This window comes from Haliotis rubra, unplaced genomic scaffold (genome assembly GCF_003918875.1).
Source record: "Haliotis rubra isolate DU_JTF1 unplaced genomic scaffold, ASM391887v1 Scf3, whole genome shotgun sequence".
Lineage (NCBI taxonomy): Eukaryota > Metazoa > Mollusca > Gastropoda > Lepetellida > Haliotidae > Haliotis > Haliotis rubra.
The window spans coordinates 5,322,316-5,339,782 of record NW_025766968.1 but is presented as its reverse complement, the minus strand read 5'-3'; the positions used below and the strand labels follow the sequence as shown (position 1 = coordinate 5,339,782).

Sequence of the window (17,467 nt, the reverse complement as noted above, 5' to 3'; positions counted from 1 at the left end):
TCTGGTGTCCCATGCTTTGATACTGCAGAAACCAGCTTATGCCCATACTCAGTGATTCCGTTGATTCCATGTCACTGTGACACTTGGTGAACCAATGGTTTGTCTGATCCAGACTTCATCAGACCCATGTAGAACTTGAACATTGCAGAAGCAGCCTTAAACAAGGCAACATGACACCTTAGATAATGTAGTGACTGTGTGCATAATAAGCCTGGAAGGGTTATTATGTTATTGGGTACTACAGAATGTACCTCGGATACTTTTTCTTCATACATGAAAGCACCCTGGTTGAAGTCTGCATACAGAAATAGCACTGAAGCAAGGTCCATTCATTAATTTATACAATGACTCCACATTTACCACTTTGAAATGGCTATCTATTCCTAACTTTACAGGTTACAGGTGAAACTAGAAATGGCCTATCAATAAACTGGCCTAGTTGCTTCAGTGTCAATATAAAGGGTCGGTGGGGTAGCCCAGTAGTTAAAGCGTTCGCTCGTCACACCGAAAACCCGGGTTCGAATCCCCAGTAGGGTACAATGTGTGAAGCCCATTTCTGGTGTCCCCTGCCGTGATGTTGCTGGAATATTGCTAAAAGCGGCGTAAAACCCAACTCACTCACTCACTCACTCATCTGTTGCAGCCATTTCGACAGCCACCAAACAAATAAAAATTACGGTCGATAACAGTAGAAAAGCTTTAACCCCTCCCAAGCTTCACAGCTTGACAAAATACATGTACAACCAAAATAATTTGAATACATAAAACCAAACTCAGTCATTATACAGTGACCAGCTTGCAAATGTTTGTCAGGATGTCTACCAGGTTACATTTCTGTAGTTTGAAAGGTATTGATCGGAGATGAATAATTGAATTCTCGTGCAATCTGTTGTTGAATCATGATTTAACAGATACTTTGTTATAATTACCACATTTGTGGCAAAACCAACAAAACCAAAACACCCCACTGACGAATTTCAAAGAGTAATTTAGGAGTAATGTAGTATACACCAATGCCATGTTAAGTGTTGTATAGCTGCCTTCTAAAACATACTGACCACGTTAGTTTCCATGTTAGTACTCTTTCCACTCAAACTCCGACCATGAATTTAACAAATCATGTAAGATCTTAATAAATACCACCCTAAACACTAGTCACAAGGACCACTTAAACCTAATTTCACTTGTCATTGGTGAACCCATGAAAATGGGTTTGAATGAATTGTTCTTTCAGCAATAGGGGGTGGTGTAGTCTAGTGGTTAAAGCGTCTGTTCATCACACCGGAGACCCAGGTTTGATTCCCCACATGGGTACAATGTGTGAAGCCCATTACTGCTGTCCCCGCCATAATATTGCGTGGAGTAAAACCATATTCACTCACTTTCAGCAATACATGCTTATCTTAAGGGACAACTAACAGGCTCAAGCTGATTTGACTGACATGTTATCATACCCCAGTTGTGTGGATCGATGCTCATGTCATTCACTGGATTGTCTAGTCTGGATTTGATTATTTACAGACTGCTGTCATATAGCATGAAATTGCCGAGTGCTGTGTTAGGCAACACACAAAGTTTGTCATCAGTGATTAGCAGCTAGTCCTCTGAACAAGAATAAATGTTTACTGTGTTTGTCTTTTCTGTCGGTTAAATTCAGTTGTAGCCAAATTGAAGCACTGAGAACAGGTTCAGAATCATACCTCTCAAATCCTAGTCAGTGAGGACTACTATCATTGGTGATCTACTTGTTCTCTGTACAGTTTAGTGGTGTCTGACAAGCAAACTAACATGAATGTCTGATTGTGTGTCATTGTACTCAAAACAGATATTTGCCATCTACAACATTACATATATAGACATTATTACAGAGCAAGTGTGTCATACGTCTTTAACGAATAGGAGTGTGAAATTTTGTAAGAGTTTCATGTAAGTCATGACACACTTGCTCGAGTGTAACAAATTCTTTATTATCCATTTTAATCATGTACATAGCGCAGTAAGACATGGTAAGCAAATGTGACGTCCCACTTCATGGACGTCATGTTCAAATGTTTAATGACGTCACAGACAACGAAACACAGAAACAATGGTTGTTCGGCAAAAGTGATATGTGTTGTCTCTGGAAATGTTTCAGAAAAATAACAAATATCATAATTTGGTTTAGTACTTTTAGTTTAAAAACAAAACCATTATGGAAATTATCTTTTACTTTAAACAGGATGTATGCGCTTTTGGAAAACATGCATTTTGTTTTCCTCAAAAAGGTTACCTTCTTTTGAAAAGTGAAAATCAGAATGACGGTTATATGGTCACATGATTGTCATTTTTGACAAGTGAAACCTACGTTTAATAGTGTTGTATGAGCAAAATAGGAATAGTCTTTTGCTTTAAAAAGCAGTGCTATCATATCTTTAACAATATTTCCTTTAATTGTAAATACAAATGTTTATGATATCCCTAAATCAGTTACCAGATGAACCTTCTCTAACTATGGATTGGTCTTCCCAATTATTTTAGCCTAACATTTCCACAGCTTCACATCCTAGTTTTGAAATAGGCTGGCCCTTAACTTTTTATTCTCGGTATATATATATACATATATGACACTGGTTATGTTTCACCACGTGGGTAATAAAAATAACTATTACAACACAGCATCAACTCTTTACCTGCAACAAATCTTCCATTGCTTGTGTCCAATTCATCCCATACACAGCTTCCTTTCACCTCTTAGATCAGGTGAACTGCAGCTTAAAACTAAGTTGGTTGAAACCCAGTTTTCTAACAGTAGTTCAGCAAGAAGCAAACCATTGTGAAAAATATATATAATTTATTGCAAACAATTTGAAAAACCAAGATACAAAACTACCTGAGAAATACTATATGTCTGTAATCGCCATACCATCTGATGTTCTGTTGAATCATGCTACCTACACGTTCTACGCTGAAGAAGGAATACCTGAGTAACTACCAGTAGAGTGATATGGAAGAATGGGGTGGTTCTAAGTGGAATCATTATTCACTCAAATGACAGATCTAGACTGAACTGGTGCCAAGTTGGCAGACTAATATGTGGCTTGCATGCATTGCAAGCTCTGTTGATCATCTGAATACAATGTATTTAGCTGATCTTGAACACGAAGTGATGACAGATTCACTCCCTATCTTTTAGGTCTTCAATATGTGATCAAAGTTTATTAGTCATATTTGGTGTTTTTATGTTTATTCCGTTTCGTTTAGTAACTGTCACTATTACACCATTCTTATCAGGAAGGTCCAGAAGTTGTTCAAAGGCATCAACCACCTCTTTCACTCTGAAACAAAAAACAAAATTTGAAAACAAAACAAGCCATGAACTACATGACTTACGATACTAGTCATAGTTAATAAATCGTGCACACCCTGCATTTGACATAAGTAAGATGTCTATTATTATACGTTCTATCCTAGTTAACTCACTATAAAAATCCAGTTTCAACCCTTGCTAAACTATGCTGGAATTTTGCAGCTCAATCACAGCACCACCAGTGGCTATTACTGGTTATGTCTGTTAGAGCTGTAACGAAGCATCAAACTATTGATGCATTCCAATTGTTCAGTCTCCGAGAGCAATTAATCGATGGTAGAAATGAAAAACTATCGATGCATTGACAGTATGTGTGACTATCGATAGTTTAGTAATTGATTTCAGTTGATGGACAGGATATTTGGGTACAGACTTGCAGCTTCATTGAGTTTATGTTTTAACTGTTTACTTGATCTGGGTTTCAAGTTTCTCATTAAAAGAGACTGAAACTTCTGAAACTTGTTTTTTTTATTTCATATAAACTACTAGTATACATTCATTTCGGAAATCACTTAAAATGAAACAATTCAAGGAGAAAAATAGATTGGGTCGCAATAGACTATTGCTATCGCAATAGTTGTTTCCCCCTCAATAGTCACCCCTTATGTCTATTAGTGTTGGGAATTGGTTGAAATTTCATAATTGATGATTGCTTCATTACCAACGAACAATCATCGATAAAAAATGGTTAGCGTCAATTTTCAGATTTTCCTATCCAGGTTGTTATTGCAGATATGTATAACATAATGCACCTTGCTACTTTAAAGTGATGTTGATATGTCATGAACATAAACCTTCTGGGGTCTTCAAGAAATATTCAGTCATGACTTTTCAGTTAGTGAAGTGAGTTTTCTAAGAATTAAACAAGTTTTCAGGCCCTGACAACTTCGAAGTTATGTTCCATCGTCAAGTGTTTCAAAGACTAAAACAGCAGTTCCAAAATCGTTTGTGTCTTCGATTATGAGAAAATGTGATCGATTGCTTGGTCGTTTGGTCACTTCGACCAATCTTTGATTATTTCAATTAATCGGAACACCACTAATGTTTATGCATTCTCATCAAGGACACACACATTTAAAACAGAAGAAACATTGACATAATCACGTACAAGAGCACACTCCAAGGAGTAAACACTAAGTAGGGTCTGACATGCAAATATACCCAGTGAACACTTAGTATATACAATATTCACCAGGGGCCCGTATCACAAAGCGATCGTAGCACTACAACTGACGACGTCTATGTTAAAGTATGGGAGTTACGATCATCTTAGCACTACAACTGCCATACGTCTATGTTAAAGTATGGGAGTTATGATCACCTTAGCACTACGATAAGTTTTTGAAGTGGGACCCTGGCTTCCTACACCCCTCTGACTTGACTTGGCTGCCATTTTGAACTTCTAAAGTAAAACCTGGCTGTCTCATTGCCAGGACAAAATAATATTGATACTCACGACATTACACCCAGCATTTTCACCAGTTCCCGTGCATCATCAGCATACAGAGACTTTTTGCCATCATCAACTCCTTTCATTATCTCAGTATCAGCAAATGTTGGACAGAAACAGCAGAAGCTAACACCCATTGATTCCAAACGAGGATTGTCCTAAAAATGTGAAAAAAGAAGTGCATTTAAAAATAAATTTAATACTAATTTAATTATTTAATTTAATAATAATTTAATATTTTAGGTTTGTCAGCACCATACCTACTGCTGGGTTTCACTCAGTCATAAATGTCAAAGGCCGACATCATTTCAGTCTTACCTCCCACTTTACATGGTCACCCCGTGATATAAAGGAATAACACTGAACGCAAACTCACTGTGATTAAGGCAGCAAATAAAATACTGGATTAGAGTTTAGCTTTTTTTTTCATGGGGTGTAATTCGATATGGATAGATCTGGATTCCATGGATGTGATATGATTCATATTGTGATACTGTACTCGTATTGTTGATTTATCATATACTTATGATATCATATTAGTTGATTTATCATATACCTATGATATAATATAAGTTGATTTATCATATACCTATGAATAATATGGACCATTTTGCACACACAATACTGGCTATCGGCATATGTCCATATGACCACCCGGACCGAAAATGCATATCAGCCATATTGCCCAGCTACTAAACTGGTACGGAATGAATACACTCAAACGCTCATGTAATAACCTCTTAATATTTTTCACATGACATGATCAGTTGCCTGTAAATTTTAGAGATCAAAGATGGGATATTGTTGGTCAGAAACATAAAACCAAGGGGGCACAGTAAATGTTTATCTGCAACTGGGAGATAACCAGACAATCTGCATAATCTGGATGTTGAATACTTTTGTTTAGCATTTTAAATCTTACTATTACATGTTTTACACCAGTATAAGTTATAATGTTATGTATCGTATGTATCACGGTACAGAGGTTGTAAATCAGTGTACAGTATTGTGGGCCTTGTAGCAGAATACAATCCTGCATCGCTGTATCCTTACAACCCTACTGGGGCAGTGGGGTAGCCTAATGGTTAAAGCGTTTACTCATCACGCTGAAGACTCAGGTTCGATTCCCAACATGGGTACAATTTCTGGTGTCCCCCGACGTGATATTGCTGGACTAATGCTAAAAGCGGTGTAAAACCATAATCACGCATACAACCCTACAAAATGTTATTTACCCAGTCCTCCGCAGTAACTTCAACATGTACTTACTGCCCAGCTTCGTGTGAAACCAACAACACCGAACTTGGAAGCTGCATACACTGGTGTGATATAGACTGGTGTCAGACCTGTGAAGAGATGAACCATTACTTGTTAAAGGAACTAGCTGTCTGATTGGCTAGTTACATCTTGCAAAAACCCATACAGGTCCTCAAGCTGACCTGTATTCATATGACACCATAGTGTTTGTGATATTGTACGCTTGTCTCATCACGACAGATCCTGTTCACATGTCAAATACTAAAAGCATTCACAATACAAATCTCAGTGGCATACAAACATTCTACTGAAAAGAGGTTCTAGAGCAGCAGTAGTATATTTCTCTGACAGTAGTCTTCGTAGATGGTAAACTTGTCAATCTGAACAATTTGTTCATCAGGACAATTTGTTAATCTGGACAATTTGTTGATGAGGACAATTTGCTGATCAGTTTGCTACATTGGAACACTATCTTCATCTTGACAATTGTATACCTGAGCCTCCTTTCACAAAGCACTAAGGTGATCGTAAGTCACTAAGGTAACCTTTGTGCACCATAAAGAATAGTAGTTAAGGATAACCTTAGTAAAGGTTGCTTTGTGAAAGGAGCCCCTGGACAATTTGTTAATCTGGACAATTTGTTGATGAGGACAATTTGCTGATCAGTTTGCTACACTGGAACAATATCTTCATCTTGACAATGTGTATACCTGAGCATCCTTTCACAAAGCACTAAGGTGATCGTAAGTCACTAAGGTAAACTTAGTGCAATGTTAAAGAATAGGAGTTAAGGATAACCTTAGTAAAGGTTGCTTCATGAAAGGAGCCCCAGGACAATTTGCTGGAAACAGTCCAGAATATTGGGTTTCACTGAAAATGAATTGGAGATGTGGAAGATACCTGCAGCAGACGACACATTAATAACAAGGCCTCCATTTCCTCCCTTGTCACGTCGCAGAGCTTCCACTGCATACTGAGACCCCATGACAACTCCCTTCTGTTCAACACAAACAATAACAGTTGTGCTACTTTACTTATACTGATCAGTACTAATTAGAAAATAACCACCAAGCTACGAGGTATCACAGACAATAATGATTCAGAGTTATTTTTTCTGTGTATTAACTATACATGTTTATGGTTACTTTAATAGGGAAGGAAACACAGAAAATATAGAAATGTGAACAGTTCTGAAATGTTTCAATGAAACATTTTTTTCTTATGAGTCTGTAATGTTGTAACCAGCTTATGATTCTATGGGACACCTCATGTATTGTTGCATTTTGTTTATTGCTTATATAAAATATAAAATATAAAAATATATACTCAACATACACACCTTGAGTGAGTGAGTGAGTATGGTTTTACACCTCTTTTAGCAATAATTCAGCAATATCACGTCAGGGGACACGAGAAATGGGCTTCACACATTGTACCCATGTGGGGAGTTGAACCCCAGCCGTTGGCGTGATGAGCGAATGCTTTAACCACTTGGCTACCCCAACGCCTAATACATACCTTGAGTTACATGTGTAGATGATGACAATAGTTATGTTTGTATTTTACCAGAATAAAGGTCTTGGCCACAGATCCTTGTAACAAGAAAACCTAGCACCTAGGTATATTTTTATTGTCAGTGTAGACAATGACAATAGTTAAGTTTGTAAGTTTGTGTTTACCAGGACACAGGTCCTTGCCATAGAGGCTTATAAAATAGCATCACGGTTAAGTTTTATTGTCACTGCTAAAACTGCAGCAGTGAGGCCTAAAAAGAAATGTTGTGGTTTGGATTACCCTACCTATAGCTACCCTTGAATTCTGGTGCCCACCCCATTTTCTTTAAGCAGTATGAATAAAAAGCTTTCAGATACCATTGTTTGTCTCGGCACTGATGGACATCGGTCATTCTGATAGAGAAAGTCAACATGATGGCCACAAGCTTGATGGAATAAACAATTACACATTGATAAATGTGTTATTAGTTTGTACTTTACTTCTAAACGAACAAAAGTATAAAAAAAATCCTACCCACCTACCCTAAATTGTAAAGGGGTGTAATCAGAACCACAACATTTTTTTTATTTGGCCTGACGGTATATACCTTGATGCTAGTTTTTTTTCTGTTATCAGCTATTGTGGCCTCAGCTAATGAATAGGAAAATATAGGACAATTTTACCACTGTATCATCTGCATCAGTTATCCTGTTGGTTTTATTAATGTGTTCAAACAAGATGATTGTAGAGGATACAATGTACCAAGAATAATAGACCAGGCTCCACTCACCAGGTTAATATCAATCATTTTGTTCCATGCCCCTTCATCAGCTATGCCAGCATTGTTTATCACCAAATCCAGTCGACCATATTGTTTCTTCACAGCATCAAATGTGGCTGAAAGTTTGAAATAACTTCAGGAACTGACAATATTGTACAATATCGGTGGCCTGTTTTGTTTTCATTTACAAACAAATCTTAGGGACCATTCATAATTTATGGCCAGGGGGTGTGATGATGATTTTAAGGGGGGTCACCCATTTTGTTCTGGGGAGGTATGGTGGTTCATCAATTTCATAAACAAGTACTGGGGGCATGGATTTTGTACATGAATGACATGCATGGGCTTCTCTTACTTTTGTTGTTGTTTTGTTTTTGTTTTGTTTTGTTTTTTGCCTTTTTTTACTTTGTTTAATTGTTTTTTTTGGGGTTTTTTACTTTTTGTTTGTTTTTTTGTTCTTGTTTTTGTATTATTATTTATTTATTTTTTTGTTGTGTTTTTGTTTGTGTTTTGTTTTGTTTGTTTTTTTGTTTGTTGTTGTTTTTGTGTTGTTGGTTTTTTTGGGGGGTGGGGGGTTGGGTTGTGTGTTTGTGTTTTGTTTTGTTTGTTTTTGGGTTTTTTGGGGGGGTCATTCACATTGTACATGCCTCTCCATAATGAAAGTCATCATCATCCCCGCTAGCCATAAATTATGAACGATCCCTTATCGATCTAGTGTTGTTGATTTTACCAACCAGGAGGAGCCAAATAATTTGCTTATGCTACATCACGTACCTTCAACCAGTGCAGTGGTGTAATTGAATAATATTTAAAGGTATATTTCATAATGAGGAATCGAACCGTACCCTTGATGTCATTCTCTTGTGTCACGTCACACTTAGCGAAGAAAGCTCTGTCTTTGCTGTACTGCTGTTGGAAAGAAGACACGGTTGCCTCCCCTGTTTGGACTTTGATATCGGCAACACAAACCTGTTTGTAAACAAAACATAAGCTAATCAGTTATGTTATGAACTTTGACACTTCCTGTAAAAAACAATACATTAAAGCAAACTAGACTGTAAATACATGGCAAAAGGTCGTTATGAATGGGCACTTCAGATATTATGCTTACGTTAGCCCCTCGCTTCAACAGGACCTCCGAGAAAGCTTTTCCAAAGCCCTGAGCTGCTCCGGTAATAAGTGCAACTTTTCCCGAAAATGACATGATGCGTTAATGGTAATTTGAGGCATTCAAATGACGATGCACTTCAAAACAACCCTTTCAACGTGTGTGTTCTGAGATCCTGTCAAATTTTGAGGTTAGCCTATTCAATAAGACATCCGCATTCGTCAGTCCATTCGTCTTATCCAGACTGTTGGGTCACTGTACGTTAAATGGATAAACGAGGGTCTTGCGTTCATTTTCCGTATGGAAATATCACTCCTGAGTGATCTGTCAATAAATGCTGGAATGTGATAAGCGAGTTATCACATGTATTATTAATGATCAGTGACAATGGATTTCACAGTATCGTTGACGTAATGAACTTGTGAGTGAGTGAGTATGGTTTTGCGTCGCTTATAGCAATATATTCCAGCAATATCACGACGGGGAACACCAGAAATGGGCTTCACACATATTGTACCCATGTGAGGAATCGAACCCGGGTCTTCAACGTGACGAGCGGATGCTTTTTCCATTGGGCTATCCCACCTCCACCGTAATGAACAATTAAGTCTGGTGTTGATGCAATGATTACAGATGGACCACAATACCAATGACGAATTAAACACAGCATTCTTGCCGCCTGTCAAGTTCATCCTGTATATCTCTGAACACGGTTTAAAGAGGATATTCTTCGTAATACATTCGACTGTTTGTATAATTGGCAAGAAAGAGATTATTAGTGAAATGGGTTTGCCCATGCCGCTTTTTCGTGTCACATATAACTTCCCTACCATTGCTCATCCCAGCTAACACACATTTTCTCAACGTTGTCGGAGGGCTGTACACTGGAAACGTCATGATACTAATATAAGTTGTGACTGCATAAATGGGAGTCTACAGAATAACGTTGTACGCATGCAGTGTTTGCCCTTATCCTGAAAAGCTGCAGGGCCTAAGGACCTAGAACCATAAAAAGTTGTGTGTCCTGATCAGAACGTGTAGCTACAATATAAGTAATTCCCATCAAACAAAAAATGTGACAACTAACAAACTGAGTTAAAAAGTTTAATTTAACTCTAGTGCCTGGCTAGTCTTCATTTTACAACAGAATCAACACCCATGTCAATATCCAAATCTCCTGAAAAGTCTGTAATCTAAACTGCTTCCTCGAAAATGACAGTCGTTTCACTCACAGGGGCTTGTACATAACGCTAAAAACTGCCATCAAGGTATGTACTGTCACTGTTCCTTTAATATAGTACTAAGACCCCGTCAGTGACGGTATATACCTTGATGGCAGTTTTTATCATTACAGGCCCCTGTAGTTTCACTTACAGACAACAGCTGCTGATCGGGTTAAAAACTAGAAATTACTGAATATTTCCTGAAAAATAATACTCTTAGTTATTGGGGATGAAAAAACTGTCGACCTGCAGAAAAAAGCTGTGGGTCCGAGTGGTTTCCAGTCGGCTTGGGGCTTTAAGGACCGACGTTAATTTCGAAGGCTGGTTGTACGGACGTGATATGACAGCGTAGATATAACGTTGTGACAACCTGAAATTGTAAGCTGGGATGTCGTTTTGAACAGTGTTTTGTTACACCAGGTGATGGATACTCTTAGTTACACGGTGTTTTGAAAGGATGTACATGACTGTAAGACCCTTGTAAATTCCGTATTTCCTGAGGCGCAAAACAAACCTTAAGATCTTAGCTTATCTTTAAACAGCAACATTCAATATTAAATATGATACAACCAATTATTTCTTTGAAGCATTTTAACTTATGGGAGGGTCAATTCAATGTTTTATCTTTTTCTGATAACTGTTTGAGATAACAGCTATTGTTGCCTCAGTTATTTTGTTTACATTCATGCTAAAACCTAAAAACATGACCATTTATTGCACCATATACTTATAAACAGTCACATATGTGACGCCTAACTCTTTCCATTTCATAGCTGTTTTTAAGCAGAATTTATCACTAGATTTTCCAAAATCAGTATATTTGCCATGACAATTTGATTTAAAATGGAAACGTCACAATACATTTGAAGGAACACTCTTGTCCAAACTTCTCTGCTGATGCAATCATCCAAACCAAACTAGTTTACATGAAGACATAAAAAATATAATAAAAGAGCACAAGTTGAAACTGCCCTTTACTATATAATGATCCATTAGCATGTATCATTTTATCTCAAAACATATCTTATCATATAGCTAACAGGCTTCTGTTTAAGGATAATTTCTTGTCTCTTCCATCTCATACTTGATCAATTAGTTGACAAGTTCTCAGACTTCTTTTCTCAGAAGATTTCCACAATCAGAGAATCACTATCACATGATGACGTTCCACACAGTGACCCCCAACCAGCAGCTGCATTTCCATGCCTATCCCATTTCCGACCAACAACAGAAGCAGAGATTGTGAAACCTGTTTCTCAGTCACCGACAAAGTCTTGTATTCTTGACCCTATACGTACATGGCTTCTCAAAAACTCGCTGGATACCTTTGCCCCTATATTGACCTCTGTTGTCAATAAATCTCTTCAGGAGGGTGTGATGCTGGATACATTGAAACATGGAGTTGTAACTCCACACTAAAGAAGAAAAGTTTAGATCAAGAACTCTTATAAAATTATCGGCCTGTCACAAATTTACCATTCACCGCAAAGTTGATTGAACGTGTGGTCACAGCAGGATTCAAGGAACACGTGACCTTAAATGGGTGTTTCGAAGTTATGCAATCAGCATACCGGAATTTCCACTCCACGGAAACCGCACTCGTTAAATCACACAGTGACATCCTGAGAGCTGTTGACAAAGATGGTGCTGCAGTATTGGTTCTAATTGATCTGAGTAGTGCCTTCGATACTATTGACCATTCTATTCTGATGTCCACACTTGAGGCCAGGATGGGTATTAGAGGCACTGCTCTTCAGTGGTTTGAGTCCTACATATCAGGTAGACATCAGTCGGTGATCATTGATGGTCACATCTCCAGTCCTAAGAATCTTGCTTTCGGCGTGCCTCAAGGATCGGTTCTTGGACCTCTACTTTTCACCATTGACACATCTCCTCTACGTGATATCGTCAGATCCTTCAACCTTGAACTGCATTTATATGCTGACGACAATCAGATTTACATATCTTTCAAACCCATACTTTCTTCATCAGCCGTGTCATAAATTCTCACCATTGAAGAGTGTGTCAGCTGCATCAAAAACTGGATGTCGTCACACTATCTCAAACTGAATGATGATAAAACAGAAGTTATAGTTTTCCACCCTAAGCGTCTCCAAACCAGTATCTCTCTTCAAAAATTCAGAATCGGTCAGCGTGAGATTCAGCCAAAGCCTGAGGTGCGTAACTTAGGAGATATTTTTGATACCCCACTGTCCATGGAACCACACACCAATAACATCTGTAGAAGGGCGTACTGTCACATCAATAACATCTGTAGAAGGGCGTACTACCACATCAATAACATCTGTAGAAGGGCGTAGTGCCACATCAATAACATCTTTAGAAGGGCGTACTACCACATCAATAACATCTGTAGAAGGGCGTACTACCACATCAATAACATCTGTAGAAGGGCGTACTACCACATCAATAACATCTGTAGAAGGGCGTACTGCCACATCCGCAACATCGGCATGATTCGACGATACCTGGACGTCAAGACTACAGTATCTCTTATTCAGGCATATGTAACATCTCGTCTCGACTACTGTAATGCTCTTCTTGTGAGTCTCCCAAATCATCTTATACACAAGCTTCAGAAGGTACAGAATACTGCGGCCAGAGTGATCTCTCAGTCAAAGAAACCGGACCATATTACTCACATTCTTCACTCACTTCATTGGCTTCCCGTCCATTACCGCAAAAACATAAAACTCTTCTCCTTGTTTTCAAAAGTATCCTTGGTCTTGCTCCTCAGTATATCTGTGATCTGTTCCACCGTTATATACGCCTGCACGTTCCCTCCGATCAAATGACCAGTGTCTTTTGACAATTCCTGTGACTAGGACAAAAACATATGGTGACAGGTCACTCGAGGTGGCTGGCCATCATCTCTGGAACAATCTCCCATCTTAGCTGTTCTTAAATCAAATCTAAAGACTTGTCTCTTCACTGAAGCATTTGATCTCTATGTGATATCAATGCCATCTTTGAGCCAAAGCGCCTTTGGGCGGTTCACGGATATTAGCGTTATACAAGTATTTGTATGTATGTATGTTAACTATAAACTTCAACGAGAATAAAGAAGCCTCCCATCTAAACAAAGGACAAGTCACTGAACAAGTTTAATCCATTGTGATCAATGAGTGATGCTTATTGAAAAAAAAACGGTATTGATTCACGAACTCAATGTGGCTTTTGCGGCGATTCGCGGTACCGAAATTTGTACTTGAAAAGTGGCTTTAGGGGCAATTGGTATTTTTCAAATGTGGCTTTCCCAGGCGGACACCCAATATGGGCGGTGTGCTGTGTTGTCAAGGCCACCATTCTCCCAACCATGCCCTGGATGAACCCCCAATCCACGCTGCCAGGTTGCACCAGAACATGGAGACTCTTATAGTCCGTTTGCCTCAACAGCGGACCAATGAATTGCAATCTAACTCGAAAACTAATAAACATATAATACTCAATGAAACACTGATCATAATCAACACATCAGACCAACTCTGTGATTTTTTTTGCAGAACTTATGCCTTAAAAATAAAAAAGTTGTTTAACAAACTATCATCAACATATTGACACAGTTCACTGTTTGTTACGAGGGAGGAGTGCAAAGAAAGGGACAGCCAGGTGTGCGAGAAACAATGAAGACGGCACAGCACAGGTTGATGAATCTATAACTTTGTCGGCACTTGTGCACGTGCTTCTCGTACACCTGGCTGTTCCTCTCTTTGCACTCCTCCCTCGTAACAAATAGTGAACTGTGTCAAAATTTTAATGATAGTTTGTTCAACAACTCTTTTATTTTTAAGGCATAAATTCTGCAAAAAAATCACAGAGTTGGTCTGGTGTTTTCATTATGATCAGTGTTTCATTGAGTATTATATGGTTATTAGTTTTCGAGTTAGATTGCAATTCATCGGTCGCTTTTGAGGCAAACAGACTATAGTAGTGGACTCCTTGTGGAGTTGCAGAACTGGCTGCAAACCAGCACGAGGTTGACTCACACAGAAGTAATAATTACCAGAAACTTTCCTGTAGGACCCCTCCCCCTCCCCTTTAACAGCCAATGTGTCTCTTTACATTGATCATTCCCACATTCTAAAAATCAAAAGTTTTCACAAAGTTTATTATTTCTAATGAATATAGAATAGATTTACTGTGTCCTTGTACTTTCTTTTGCCTTCTGCTTTACATGATTTGCAAGAACACACAAACACAAAACATGTTTCATCTATTATGGAAATTTATTAATTCATGTTTATGGAAAGAAGAATATACATAAGATTCATGGCACACAAAATAATTGTAAGATCTAAATTTCAAAAACGTATGTCATACTTCATGCATTCAAACTAGCATACAAAATAATTATGGAATAGTGTGATATTGCCCCATGAATACTCAATTACATGTACCCTGAATGATATGGTAATTCCTTTTTACACTGGGATGTTTATTGCATATTCACTAATTGGTTACTATGTTCCATGTGAAATATAACACACACAAATATTTAACGTACACCCATTTCTTTCCTATTACTATGTTAATCTGTCAGAGCATGTCTGATTAACTACAGTAAGATTAACCAATCAGGTGCTCTTGAAATTTGTTGAGTAGTATATATATGCAATAAAACCCTGCCCATGTTTGGCATAACAGTGGATAAATCTAGGAGACAGCAGTTTAATAGTAAAATGTCATTCTTGTATTGCATTGTGTCTTATTTTTGATAGGTTATTACACTTGGAAACAGTGGTATTATCACTTTATTGCATTTTATTCACAAAATAAAATCACAAATCATTACTGAATATTCATGGTTACACATTTTCCACTCTGTAAAAAGCAACTGTAACAATGGTAAGGGTATTGGATCTCAAAATAATGACCTGATTCAAACAAGGCAATTTGATAAAAGCAGTACCACAGATAAGTGAGTTTATTTAAATTGCCTTCAGCATGTATTCTTTTCAAACAGAGTTTCTGTTACATACTGAACCCCAAAAATAAGGCATCATTAACATTTTTGAGGATGCTTTTTGTTGTGAAGACTGAGCACAAAGTTTGATATAATACATATGACCCGTGAAGATCCGGGTTGGAATTGATCTTCAGGAACCCAAGCTTGTTGTAAGAGGCTATTGGGTGGTCAGGCTCGCTGACTTGGTTGACACGTCCCAAATGGGTAGATCGATACCCATGCTGTTGATCAGTGGATTGTCTGGTCCAGACTTGTTTATTTACAGACGCCACCATATAGCTGGAATATTGCTGAATGCGGCATAAAACTAAACTCACTGAATCATATAATAGATCATCCCAAATATATAATATATAAAATCCCATTTTGCTGAAGCACAAGTGGATGCTGGGCCAGCTACCATAAATCCTTGAATAGATGCCCATCACCTAGGTATTTCAGACCTCTTACACTTAAACACCTATTCAAGAAATCTATTTGTTTAACACAAAAACTATTAACGTCCATAGGGGATGTTCTAAAGTATACTGTATACCTCACATATGGTAATAATAAACTATCTGTGACATCATAAATGTAATATTGCCCCGAATCACCATCCCTATATCTTTACAGCCCTACCTGTGATACCGTTACCTTCAGTTACTACTAACAACAATTATGCATGTACAGTATATATAATCTGTCACTATCTACCATCTAGACAGAAAATGTATAACCCTGGAATCAACTGTACAGGTCACTGATTCCCTGAACTAACGATTGTCATGCTATACCATGTATATATTATTGAGATTTACAGGATTTTCTAACAACCACTTCAAACCAAACTGTTCAACATAGTTCCTTCGGTAGGGATGCACAGTATACCCCGGCATTAGTAGAACCGCGCTATTTTGCCTCCGGTTCGGTATACCGTAATGCAATAAAAAAATTCCGTATTTTGGGGTTTTGTACCATCATTATATTAACCTTTTTAAACCTTTTCTAAAATGTCTAGAAATTGTATCATTTTATGCATTTCTTTGCTGGATGGCTGCTATTTTCCCGGAAGTAAGTTCTCATATACCGAACCAAAGGTCTTGTACCGCAATACGTACCTTATTGTGGTAAGAGCGTTTCACCCCTATCCTTCGGAAGCTGTTAATCAATGCAATCCCATAAAATCATATCTTTCACTCCAATACAAGACAGTTCTGTGCTATGATCTGAGGACCCCTCCATAGAAGAAACCAGAAGGTGAACAGTGAGAGCACTCTGACCATCCAACCTCAAAAAGCTCTTGAGCCATTCAGCAATCAGCTGTTAATAATATGACTTTATTTATTATCAACCTGGATTCTGAAATTGCAAACTATGCAAATGAAACTCCACACCAAACAAAAACACTCCTCAGGTAGTCTGTTTTGGGTGTACATGCCATGGGACTCAGAAAGTGAGTGAGTGAGTTTAGTTTTGCACCGCTTTTACCAATATTTCAGCAATATCAAGGTGGGGAACACCAGAAATGGGATCCACACACTGTACCCATGTGGGGAACTGAACCTGGGTCTTCAGTGTGACAAGCTAATGCCTTAATCACTAGGCTACTCCACCGCTCCAAGACAATGTTAAAATATTCACTGAACTGTCTACTTTGGGAACTTTTCATTTTAGTGGGTTTTTTTATACAGCAATTACATTTGCTTGTTTAAATGCTTTAATCATTTGTAGTGAGAGTTAAACAGTCTCCACACTGATTGCTTCTGACGAAGTTCCCCTGATACAAACTACCAAGACATGGGCTCAGATCTTCATGCACGGCGTTAGAGTATTAGAGAA

The 17,467-nt window shown here is 38.0% G+C and overlaps 1 protein-coding gene across 2 annotated transcripts; it reads right to left on the bottom strand.

The window, feature by feature from the left end:
* Positions 1–2,815: 2,815 nt before the first annotated feature.
* On the bottom strand, positions 2,816–9,681 carry LOC124282451 (15-hydroxyprostaglandin dehydrogenase [NAD(+)]-like). Of its 2 annotated transcripts, none has more exons than XM_046718440.1 (7): positions 9,440–9,681; positions 9,174–9,297; positions 8,338–8,444; positions 6,954–7,050; positions 6,066–6,142; positions 4,803–4,954; positions 2,816–3,314 (listed from the first exon to the last, which is right to left on the bottom strand). In XM_046718440.1, the coding sequence occupies exons 1-7, from the start codon at positions 9,530–9,532 to the stop codon at positions 3,188–3,190; spliced, it is 777 nt and encodes a 258-aa protein (XP_046574396.1). In that variant the 5' UTR covers positions 9,533–9,681; the 3' UTR covers positions 2,816–3,187. The 2 variants fall into 2 exon arrangements, with proteins under 2 accessions (XP_046574396.1, XP_046574397.1); XM_046718441.1 differs by lacking the exon at positions 2,816–3,314 and adding an exon at positions 4,616–4,711 and having other exon boundaries at positions 4,752–4,954.
* Positions 9,682–17,467: the final 7,786 nt, after the last annotated feature.

Coding starts and splice junctions, on each gene's coding strand:
- LOC124282451 (XM_046718440.1), bottom strand. CDS start 9,532: ATGTCATTTTCGGGAAAAGTTGCACTTATTACCGGAGCAGCTCAGGGC. Junction 9,298..9,439: donor TGTTGAAGCGAGGGGCTAAC/GTAAGCATAATA, acceptor GTTTACAAACAG/GTTTGTGTTGCCGATATCAA. Junction 4,955..6,065: donor GTTTCACACGAAGCTGGGCA/GTAAGTACATGT, acceptor TCACATTTTTAG/GACAATCCTCGTTTGGAATC.